This window comes from Schistocerca cancellata, chromosome 6 (genome assembly GCF_023864275.1).
Source record: "Schistocerca cancellata isolate TAMUIC-IGC-003103 chromosome 6, iqSchCanc2.1, whole genome shotgun sequence".
Lineage (NCBI taxonomy): Eukaryota > Metazoa > Arthropoda > Insecta > Orthoptera > Acrididae > Schistocerca > Schistocerca cancellata.
In genome coordinates, this window is record NC_064631.1 from 289762325 (window position 1) to 289774790 (window position 12466).

The 12466-nt window shown below is 44.5% G+C and overlaps 1 protein-coding gene across 2 annotated transcripts in view; it reads right to left on the reverse strand.

Moving 5' to 3' along the window:
• LOC126191591 (tumor protein p73-like) overlaps positions 1–12466 on the reverse strand; it is a 100378-nt gene that overhangs the window by 68405 nt on the left and 19507 nt on the right. For both annotated transcript variants that reach the window (XM_049932537.1, XM_049932536.1), the window contains exon 4: positions 7354–7602. In XM_049932537.1, the coding sequence (XP_049788494.1) occupies positions 7354–7602 (249 nt within the window). The remainder of the gene's footprint in view (positions 1–7353; positions 7603–12466) is intronic.

Consider the following 12466-nt stretch of genomic DNA (forward strand, 5'->3'; position numbering starts at 1 on the left):
TTGCGATGTATTTGTATGAGGTTAATGAAATTTTAATACATTATAGCCAAATATATTGTTAATGTAAATCTCAAGTTACAACATTTTCCGATCACCCAAAAAACCATGGTAGTGCAAAATAAATCAATAATCAAAAACTTTGTTATATCGTGGAAATTTCAATAAACAATACAAAATTCTAACTCATTATCTGTGTTACTTCAAAATAGGATCAAATAAGATCAAAATACAGGTATAGTACTGGAATAAACCAAGTTTAAAGGGCAATGTGCCTTCCATTTATTTTCTATTGTAAATGAGTGGTGAGTCATGAAAAAGAGCTAATTCATTTCAGGGAGTGAACAGTTCTGATCCAATCTCTGAAAAGAACAGTTTTGCCCATCTCTAGCGCCAATGCCATAGAGACGTCGGACAATGAGGAGTCCCGACGGCACTGGCCTCTGTCGGCCGGGCCACGTCGACGTCGCGAGGGCGGAACCCGCAGTGACGCCGCGATCGCCACCACCTGCGATCGCACCATACAACACTCATTAGCTGCTTAAGTAATTTCAAAGGAGTGGGCAATGCGCAGAATCTCTTCTAAGAAGGTGTTGTCGAGTTTCAACGCCACAATACAGACCTCAGGATCGGGAACCAGCTGAAACACCACATCCCGAATCAGGGAGTCCGCATATGAAGCCTTATACTGCTGATTGGCACATGTAAAATCGCATCGACGGCTGAGACCCTGCATAAGTCCATGACCCAGGAATAATACGATTGACCAGGCTGTTTATGGTACTGGTGGAACTCCAGCCGAGAGGCCACCACATGGTAGCGTTGGGAATAACAGTTTGTCAGCAAAAGGCAGATCTCCTGGAAAGAGAGAGCCACAGGGTCGGACAATGGTGCCAACTTGCGGAGAAGAAAGAACGTGTCTGGGGAGGCCCAAAACAAAAACAACGACCACTGCAAGGAGTCATCTGTGACTTGGAAAGTTATGAAATGTTGTTTCAGCCGATGTAAGTAGGTTTCCCAGTCCCCTTTAGCGTCATTAAAGGGTGGAAATGATGGCAGACATGGGAAAGCATCGGACATCCGAGGACTCTGAAGCTGCTGTGGTAACGCGTCCCGGGGATTGACTTTGTCCGTTACCAACTGCAGCGACTTTTGTAAGATGTCTAACTGGAGCTGCTGCTGCTGCTGCAGTTGCTCCAGCAGACAGACTAACTTCTGCCTCCATACCAACAACGAACACTGTTGACCTCGTTGCCAAAAATGTTGTAACGGCAACTGGAACAGTCGCGGGATTGAAGAGATGGAAAGCGCAGGAGGACCCGCGGCGTGGCCCGCTAACAACCACACAACGGGAGGACGGACACGACCAACGGAGGACAGAGCGAACAACAACAAAATCGAAACAACGTAGTCACACGAAAACCTAACAACCACGTCCACTCGTACACAGGACAAGAAAGTAAATAAGCTGTCTAAGGCGAGGCGATGTGTCCCAAGATGTATGCAAGGTTACACTGGCTGGCTGAGTGAGAGGCAGGAGCTTAAGTACTCTATCAGGGGCACCGCTATTGGCAGCTGGAACCACGTGTTCCACTGTGGTGCCCTCACACTAAATGCGGGCCCAGAGGCACGCACCACCACACCTTACGGCACGAAGGTGCAGAGACCTCTAGGGGTCTTTGACGTCAATGACGTCTGGCGGGGATTCAAATTCTGCACAGTACCAGAAAAAGCCATTTGGATAACAGGCTGTAGGCAAACTAAATTATCTGTAGTACAGCAGCCTCAGTGAAAAAAACCATACTGGGTCGAAGCCAAAAGGTCCCCGGATTCGAGGATCCAATACAGCCTTCAACTCATCATATGTTCATATAACTTGTGGAGAACATTGTTTAAACTGACCGGACGAAAGAGTCCATCTGAAGATGTGGTTTACCAAATTTCAAAACTGGAATAGCGACACTTTCTCACCAATGGGAAGGGAATTCCCCTTGATAGAGAGAGTTAAAAAGGGGAAGAAAATGCATGGCAAATTTCCATTCGCTAAGTGGGGTGTTATAAGGTTCGAGGCAGTAGGGAATAAAAGATAAAGGATGTTGTTCCGCCGTATCTGACTGATGGACGTTGAACCTACTCTGAGGCCTGGACGAAATGCTGAGCAATATGCTCAGTGACAGAACCCAGGCTGCTGAGGATAACACCATTCAAAGAAATTCTTGGAACACAGGACAGCAGTCAAAAATGCACCTGATCACTGCCCACACATGCAAAGAGGAAGTATGCAGCCCAGTGACAGTGACATATCATTCACAACGAATCAGTTTCTGGCATTTAGGAACATAGTGGCCTGGGCAAAAAGCCTTTTAAAGGCCGGGAAGCACGGAAACAATCTTTAATAGCTGCAGCAATTTCAGGGGTCCACCAAGGGACAGTCTTCTGTTGAGGAGAGCCTGATGAAGATGGAATTGTCAAAGCAGCTGCTAAAAGAATGGCATCAGTCAAACTATATATAGACTCATCAATGCCACTGTGTGGTGGAGCAGTGGCATGGCAGTTGACGAAAAGGCATCCCAATCCATATTAGTAAAGGCCCACCTGAGAGAACTTCCAAACGAGTAATACTAGAGAAAAGATGAAACAATCAGAAAATGATCGCTGTCGCAATTGTCATGAGCTCGCCACTGAATGAAGGGGAAGGAATCCAGTGCTACATACAGAAATATCAATGGCCAAGAAAGAGCTATGCGTAATATTAAAGTGAGTGGGGGCTCAAGTGGTAAGGGGTCCGAGATCAAGCCCTACTAGTAGAAGGTCTTCAACAATCCTGCCCCAGTCAGTGGTTGCAGTAGCACCCGACAAAAGGATTATGGGTGTTAAAACCCAAAGGAGAAAGAAGGGGGGAGGGATCTGTCAAAGGAGGAGAGCAAGAAGAGCAGGAAGCATACAAAGTCAATCTGAAAAGGGATAAAGATTGCATATTGTTACCACAGAATCTAAATGGATTGAAACGGCCAGTGCTTCCAACACATTATGTAGATGAACCCAGAAACTAACAATGTCCATGTGGACCAACATACTGACACCACCAGAGGCTCACAAAGGGCTGACCCAGTTCTGGCAGAAGGCTTGGGAGCCACGAAGAGTCGGTACGTGAGTATCCACAAAATGAGATCCCTGCAATACAACAAAAGCTACAGAGTACAGAGAAAGAAGAGACTGCAATTCCAGAAGGTGACAATAGGAATCGTTAGAGTCCCATTGGAGGAGAGTACTAGATGAGCCCATATGGACGTCAAACAGGCCAGAAACAGTTATTTGTAGAGTCAGCGTCTGTCACCGGTAAGCACAGAGTGGCATTCTCTAGTGTAAGATCAGAACATGATTACGAAGGAGGGAGTGACAGCCCCTGGGATGTCAGCAAGGTTTCGTACCAAGAATTATGCATCTTCTTCCTCTCCTTCAGAGGGCAAGAGGAGATGTGATTGGAAAGACAGAAAGCTCCAAGCAATATCAGGATCCAAAAGACAACAAGTAGCCTTGAAGCCCACCGTGCATGGGTTCCGCATCCAACTTGAAATAACAGGGTTTCTGTGCTGCAGACATCGTGAAGGGAGGTTCACAGAGGCAGCCCCATCCCCAGTGGGTGCCAGAGGAGAGGGTTTCTTCTCCGGCCGAAGAGAAGGTGCAGTCCAGAGGGGTGGGAATGGGAATCGCCAGAGAGGAGGAAAGGGGGAGAGGACGGAGTTAAGGAGGAAGGAGCAGAAGGAGTACGAGTACGAGGAGGAGGAGGAGGAAAGGATGCAACAGAAGCAAAAATGGGCAGTAAAGATACAGGGTGGAGAAAGTTGAATTTCTGTCAGACCTCAGAATAGGACAGATGGTCTGAGAGTTTTGAACTCCTGAATCTTCCTTTCCTTTTTATAGGTCAGGCAATACAGCAAGCAAGGAGAATGTGGGCTGCAACAGTTAACTCACTTGGGCAGTGGGTGTAAGAATTCCTCACATGGAGGGGACAACCGCTGCCACTGTAAATAGGATTCACCTCACATCACATGTGACCAAAACGGAGACACTAGAAACAGTGAGTGGGAGACAAGATTTAGGGCTTCATGTCATAATGGTAAACCATAACTTAAGACTTTTCCAGAAGGATACCCCCTCAAAAGACAGGATGAAAGTGCCAGCATCAAAGTGATAGTTCTTAGAACCTCTGTGGGCTTGCTGTACGAAATAAATGCCACGTCGTGCCAGGTTAGTCCTGAGTTACTCATCAGACTGAAGGAGGAGGAGGAACTGTGAAAAATAATGCCCTGGGTCATATTTAAAGACTGGTGAGAGGTAATACTTACTGGGATATCCCCTGAGTGGTCGCAAGCACAAAGGGAAGTCAACTGATTGGCAAAAGAAGTTTTACTCAGCAGAGAATGAGATCACATCCTACTAAGCGGATCAACTTTAGAAAACTTGTCATCGAAATATTCTTTAAAAAAAAAAAAAAAAAAAAAAAAAAAAGAAAGAAAGAAAAAGAAAAAAAAGTATCCCCATTGCATCTGTCCTGGAGTGAGTCAAGTCACAGGGAAAGGATTTTGCCTCAATGCAAGCTGGTAGGCCTGGCCCCCCTCCTTTTCGACGCAAAAGTAGAAGCAGAGAGAGAACTGTTTCTGTCTGAAGAAACAGCTATGGAAGATTGCCCAGAATTAAGGAGCTTAGCATACTTCATGCACAGAGTATCCTCTCTGGTACCACCCACTTCAATCAGGGACTCACCTCGCAGGCACCATCCAGTTGCAGCTAGAGCCACCTGGTCCAGCAGTCACTGTCAGGAATTCCAATGTCCCAAGAAGATGAGCAACCACTCCCAGGCATAAACAAGGCAGTGACAGTGATCCCTGTGTTGTCAGGGGATGCTGTCAGATGGGTACATAACAGCCCCATCACGCAAACTGGTTACACATGCTGGTGACCTAGCAGGTGAAGGTGTGGGGGCTAGGGGAGGAAGGAAGGGTGGAAAGAGAAGAGGGAAGAGGAACCAATCCTGGAGCCCTAGAGAGGGAGTTCTTCCCCAAATGGTTCACTTTATGGAAACAGAAAACATAAGGGAAGGAAGGGGGGGGGGGGAGGAAGAGACCAGAAAAAGCTGAAAAAAGGGACAAACAGCATGAGGAGGAGCTAGGATGGGAAGGAATGGATATGGGGAAGGGAATGCATACAGCTCGGGACCAAATGTGTGCCACACACGTACCCATGAAAGAGCTGTGGGCCCTCTGTGGGGGGGACAGTATTTTCGGTTAGACAGCCAACTGGAACAACTGCTTGAACAGTTCCTGCATCTAAGTGTGACCTGGTTCTTCAACAGGTCCTACAATATGTCCCTTGGGTTGGCCTATTGAGCTCTCAGATGCAGACCACTTGTCATTCGCCTTTCGTTTTCCATCAGCAGCACCAACATCTGGTTTTGCAAGGTTTTGTGATCTTTACAGAAGCTGATGAATGGCGTTGGGAAGAGCAGCCATCCTCCCAGCAATACTGGGGCTTCCATTCTTGCATCAGTCCCATTGGGGAATTTCAAGCACTAAGCAACTGATATGTTGCAATATCTACTGATCTTATCTGGATGATGGCGTTGCACAGGTGGTTCAACAGGCACACCTGTCAGCTCCACCCAAATCGTTCTCTGTGAGCCAATCCTCCCATTTCCCATATGTTGTATGCCTCCAGCAGCCAACGACGACCACAGTGAGATCTTTTTACAGGATCTTTGCAACAGACAGTGAACCTCACATGCTGGTAACTGGCAATGGTCCCCAATTCAAAATGATTTTTTTCAAAAGGTTTTGCACCTGCAATAGGATTAAACATGTTGCTACTCCCATGTTTCACCCAGCCTCAGATGTGTTAACAAAAAGAACTCACACTTACATTAAGAGCTCCAGGGTATGGTGCATCTGCTACAGCACTAAAATCCTTAGTTTCTTACTGGTTCACTCTTGTCAATGGTTGTAACCCGTCACAGCACCTTCATGGTCATCCTAACAGGACACTTTTGGATCTTGTTCCCAAACATACAATGCGAAGGAGACGCAGCCACACTGTTCCGTGTGAAATGCCCCATTGTGGGTACACACATCTGAGCTGAATTTGGGGTGGATCCAGATAGTGTTGGTGGCTACAACACGTGGGATGCTGCACTGGCACCACAATAAATTCTTGAAACAGCATCTAGGTGTATGACCTCCTCTCATTGGGGAGTTCAGTATCACTACCACATTGTAGCTCTCTCTAGTCCTAGAGGGCTGCCTGGTCCCCCCCACTACGAGATGAGAGTGCACTCTCCACAAACATCCAGCCGCACTAGAATCGCAAGCACTCCCGGATGTCACACAGGAATCTTTCACCATGATACTGCCCAGCTACCAGCTTCATCCTCCACACTGGTCAGCAGGTAATGGCCCCACAATCATTTCATGGGGGAGGGATTTAGTAACCCTGCTGGATGTGAAAATGGAAGATAAGAATCCATCGATGCAACGTCACACACGCACAACAAAGGTGCATGCGATGGAGACACGGCTGATATAAAAGACCAGTCGTGAACTTCTGTAGCTGGCAATTTAAAGATGACCAGTGGCAAACACCCTTTCAATCACTATAATCCAAAAGCCTCTCCAAGTGAACTACAATTGTTGCTGCTGTTTACATCAACTGATTTAGACTTGTGTCACATAGTGCATCGACCTCATATGTCTAAGTGTATGGTTTCCACCACCACCATCACCCCCACCAGGCACGATGCAGCTTTTCTTAGTGTCATACAATGTGCATGCATAGTGAATTAGAATGTTAATTTCTATGTGGAACTATGGCTTAAACACTTTCCACCAAGAACTATAATTGTTTGTTTTTAGGGACTAATAGCAAATTTTACTCTGTTGTTACACAAGTTCACTGGTGTTCAGTAAATGCTGTTGTCCTCAAAGTACGTGTTGCAAATATTTTGTATGACTGGGTTCATAGATGGACGATTTTCCCATTTCTGTTGATAACATCCCTGCACCACAACTCAAGCTAACAGTTGGGTGAAATTAATACATCACCCATTAATATCACTTTCAAAATGAGAGATATTTGTTTTGGATGGCTATATCAATAATTTTATCAACAAGAATCAGTTGCTTAACAAAATAGTCCCAAAAAGATACTATAAAGCTTAAAATTTCCACATTGTACAAAAATATGCATATCACAGCAACGGATGAGATCTTAATGATACCAAGATAGTACAAATGTACTGCAAAAGTTTGAAGTAACCTTGAAAATTCACTTTTGAGAGTTTTCATTGTTCATTATGAAACATACCACCCAATGCGCATCCTCTTGGTGTCTAGATGGTTGGATATCAAAATGATATTGTCCAGCAAAAGCATCAGTATGAGGTCGCTTAACAGTAGCTGGGAAGGAAGCTGATGCTGCATTTGTGGTTGCTGTTGTTGTAGTTGATGTTACAGAAAGTGGCCCTAACCCCATCGCTGCTGGCCATGTTAAACTTTCTTCTGTTGTATATGCGTCTTCAAGACAGTACTCTGTCCGCGTTGATACAAGCATTTCCTGAAAACATAAAAACTAGTATGATCTTCTGAAGAATTATTGCAAACTAGGTAATCAAAGAGAAACACTACACTATATTTTAATATCTTGTAGGAACTGACACAGACATTCTGTTACATCCAAGAATATTGAAAATGTCTGTATGGTTGTTTGCCTGCCCCTCCCCCCCCCCCCCCCCTCCCCACAGTCATGGATAAAGGATTTTCACTTGTTATAATTCTGAAATTTGGTTTCATAAAACTAAACCACATTCAGACATTTTGTTTGAATACATTCTCAGCTTAGGGCAATAAACCATATTACACCTGTAGTGACTTGTGTCCTTCGATTTATTTGTTAGACGTTAACAAGCTCATGTCTAGCCTTTAGGCTGTCCAATATTGTCAACACTGAAGACATATGAGATAAGGAGATGGAGTTTATGAGGGATCCAGACCATCAACTACAAGAACAGTGTGATCTTGCTCAGGAGTGTATGAAACATTTCTCTGAGCTCACAATATAATGTTGTGCTGCAGTCATTACATAATTTTAAAATGAGATTGATATAACCTTTTTTTCAGAATAAATGCTTGTAGAAGCAGCATATTTAAGAAATTATTTTTGTTGTGGTGCCCTGGCCACTTGCAAAATTACGAAAGACTACGATGGCTGGTTTATTGTATGTAAATTTTGGTACATGCGTACATTTGATGAACATCACTAATGTTTACAGCCACTTTTTCTCTTTGATTATATTGTAGGTAGGAATAGCTATTATCTCTATTTTGCAAATGGATTTTTATTTTTGTTTTTAACCAAACACTTATCACTTATACCAAACATTTAACACTTATGTTGGTGAGCCACAACATTATGACCAAATGCTTAATAGTTGGTCGGACCCAATTTGGAACATACTACAGCAGAGATTCCATGTTGCACAGGTTCAATTAGTCCTTTGTAGGTTACCAGAGGTATGTGGCACCAAATGTCTATGCAAAGGTCATGCAATCCCCATAAATTAGTGATAGATTATTTGTCGACATAGAGCTACTGCTCGATAGCATCCCAGTAGTATGCCATCAGGTTCAGATGAGGCGAATATGGTGGCCAAGAATTCAATATGAGTTCACTGTCATGTTCCTCAAACCACTGTAGCACAATTCTGGCCTTGTGACATGGGCAGTTATTGTGCTGGAAGCAGCCACCACTGTCAAGGAAGGCATCAAATCAAGCACATAGGGATGGAAGTGGTCTGCAACAATATTCATGTAGGCCCACAGCTGCCACGGTGCCTTCAATTACTACCAGTTGTCCCACAGAAGCCGAGGTGAAAGCCCTCTACCCACATAACACTACCCAGAATGGTCTGTGTCCGAGGCGTGGTGTATGTTTGGTGCACCTGTGCCTCTGGATGATAGCAACCCTGACATGACAGAAATTGTAATTAACAATGTCACTGTGTAAACATAAGAACATGTAGATGCTGTCTGATGCAGAGCCCCATATTAAACAACTTTCACTGAACAGTGTACTCCAAAACATTTGTGTCTACACCAACATTGTACTTATCTGTCACATCTACTACAGATTGGCACCCATCCTGTTTTACAGGATGCCCTAGCCTCTAAACTCCGCATTCTGTGAAGACCTGTGGATGCTCAACACCTTGTCACCTACTTCTTATTTCATCATTCTTCAATCACTTTCCATAGATGCATACAGACAGTCAACCAACTTCTCCATTTGTCATAAGTCTTTAATTTCATTGGCTTTTCTAATCTACAGCTCGTACTGTCACTAGAATGATTTTGCATCCATATCTGCTCCCCATACATACTTTTCTTACACCATCAAATGTCTGCAATGCTATCAACTGGCATTCGATCTCACTGAAGGTAGTGGTCATAATGGTTTCGTTCAACATTGTTTTAGACAGCTCCTTCAGTTTGTGTGTATGTGTGTGTGTGTGTGTGTGTGTATGTGTGTGTGTGTGTCATTTACATTGGGTCTTGTGTAAGCACTTCTGGATCCAGTTGTCACATTCAGTTGCGTGAAAAATTACCACAGAAGCTTGACTCAAGAAGTACTTACATGGGAGCCAATGGACATATATGAAACACAGTCAGGCTTCGGCTGCCAAAGATTGTGACCACATGTGTGTGAGTTGCATTGACATGAGTGTGTGTATGTGTTTTGTCTATTTTCGACAAAGGCCTTGTTCACTTTTCAACAGTCTTTCTGTTGAGCCTATTTGCGACTTAGCATCTCTGCTATATGGTGAGTAGGGACTATCCGTTTCATTATATTGTTACTGGAATATAAACCACCAAAAAAGGGTCTAAATAAACTTGGCAAAACAGGTTTCATTAAAAATTCAGCTGCAAAGATGAGTAATAGTTATTCTTATCTATGAGATAAAAGGCATATACACAAAGTTTGTGACCTTGGTCATCCCATGCTGCTTATTTAACAGGGGATGAATGGTCAGGATGATCAAACATACTAATGTAAAACCAGAAATATGATTGATGAAATTTGTCCAGGTTTACAATGATTTCAACGGGTTTAAAATCCACAAGCTTTTGCCCAAGTATTCCACAGCCATTGTCAGGTGATGAGCGTCATGTGGTTGCTGAAGTCATTCTTATATGGTGGCACTATTGCCTGTGATGTCACTGGTGCCCAGTCTGGCACCATATAAGGTAATGCTTCGGTTGCAAGGCCACTATGACTGCTTCAGCCTTCTAAAGCTTGGGTCCCAAGCTATACGTAACTGCAGACAGAATATTTATCGAAAGGTTTTCAGAAATTTTTACCTGAATCACTTCTTTTACGACTCTCGGAGAAATCGTTTGTCCACCTGATAATAGATCTTTTGTCAAATGGAATTCTGTGTCTGTTTTCCACAGCAAGCTATGTGAAAGGTGATGTAGACCTCACAACGCAGAGAAATCTGTGGTAGGAGAGTATGCTCTGGAAATCAGGCACTGAATTACACTCAATGACACATGTATTACTAAAAAGACAAAAAATTCTGGGGTAGCTTCACAAAAGAAGCAAACAACACACACATTTCTAAAAACACGCTCAATAAGACAGCAGCCTGCAGCTAAGCACAGCTTGGCCACCAGAAGGTTAAAGCAGGCACAGCGCTCTTGCAGCTAGAACATTACCTTATAAGGTTCTGGACTGGGCATCACCTGATGTCACACGTGGTAGTGCCACCATATGATGGCAGCAACAAGCCCAACAGAATTTTATCAGTATATATTGCCATAAAACCATGCTTTTGTATAAAATAATTGCCTCTAGAAATAAAAATTTTAACACACAAATAGCTTAAGTGCAGAAAAAAGAAAGCTAATATTAATGTCATGAAAATTCTAAATAGTAACTCTAAAAATGTGAGAAATCTTCCTCAAGCATAACTACCTTAAATCTTAAAGGAAGGAAGATTAGCGTTTTAGCACTTTTTTTTTTTTAGGGCGCAAAACTGCTAAGGTCATTAGCGCCCGGTCTGTGACTTAGGAAACAGTAAAAAAACGAAAACGGAAACTAGCAGCAATGGGAACGAAAGTCATAAAATTGGAGAAACTAAAAGCAGAAGGAAGGCTTAAAAATTCACTACAGAAGGGGGTTGGTTGTCCCAAAAAAACTTCAAATGACTGACGTCATTTCACTGGCACAAATGAACTCTAGAACGCGATCGGCCGATCGCGAGTCATCTGCTAAAATTGACGATATATCAGGCGACAGCTTTAGACGGGCGCGTAACGGAGTAAAATAGGGACACTCAATTAAAAGGTGTCTTACCGTCCACAACTGAGAGCAGTGGGGACAGAGTGGGGGAGGATCGCCGCTTAGAAGATGTCTATGGCTAAAAAGACAGTGCCCTATCCGGAGTCTAGTTAAAATTACCTCCTCCCGACGACGCGTTCGGGAGGAAGAGGTCCAAGCACAAGGAAGAGTTTTTACGTCCCGCAACTTATTTTGGGGAAGTGTCTACCAGTGCGCGTGCCATAAATGAACAACACGACGACATAAAACGCTCCGTAGACTGGCAACGGGAATCAATGGAATAGCTGGCCGAAGAAGAGAGACTGCAGCCTTGGCTGCAATATCGGCCGCCTCATTTCCGCAGATACCAACGTGTCCCGGGAGCCAGAGGAACGCCACCGAGACGCCCCCCAGGTGGAGCAAGCGCAGACAGTCCTGAATCCGGTGGACCAGAGGGTGCACAGGGTAAAGAGCTTGGGGACTGAGGAGAGAGCTGAGAGAATCGGAGCAGATAACGTACTGTATCCGCTGATGGCGGCGAATGTAGTGGACAGCCCGGAGAACAGCGTAAAGCTCCGCAGTATAGACCGAACACTGGTCGGGAAGCCGAAAGTGATTTGGGGTGTCGCCAACAACATAGGCACTACCTACACCTAACGATGTTTTCGAGCCATCAGTGTAAATAAATGTGGCTTCCGTCATTTGTGCACATAGAGCAGCAAATGCCCGACGATAAACAAGTGAAGGGGTACCATCCTTGGGAAATCGACAAAGGTCACGGAGCAGGCAGATCCGGGGACGGAGCCAAGGCGGTGCTGTACCCCAAGTTGTCAAGAAGGTTTTAGGAAAGCGGAAGGAAAGAGAATGGAGCAGTTGACGGAAGCGGACTCCCGGTGGTAGTAGGGAGGAGGGGCGGCCTGCGTACCCTACATCAAAGGAGGCGTCGAAAAATATGTCATGGGCTGGATTAACAGGCATGGAAGACAGATAGCTGGCATAACGGCTCAGAAGGACTGCTCGCCGATTGGACAGCGGAGGTTCACCAGTCTCAGCATAAAGGCTTTCCACAGGGCTGGTGTAAAAAGCTCCAGACACTAAACGT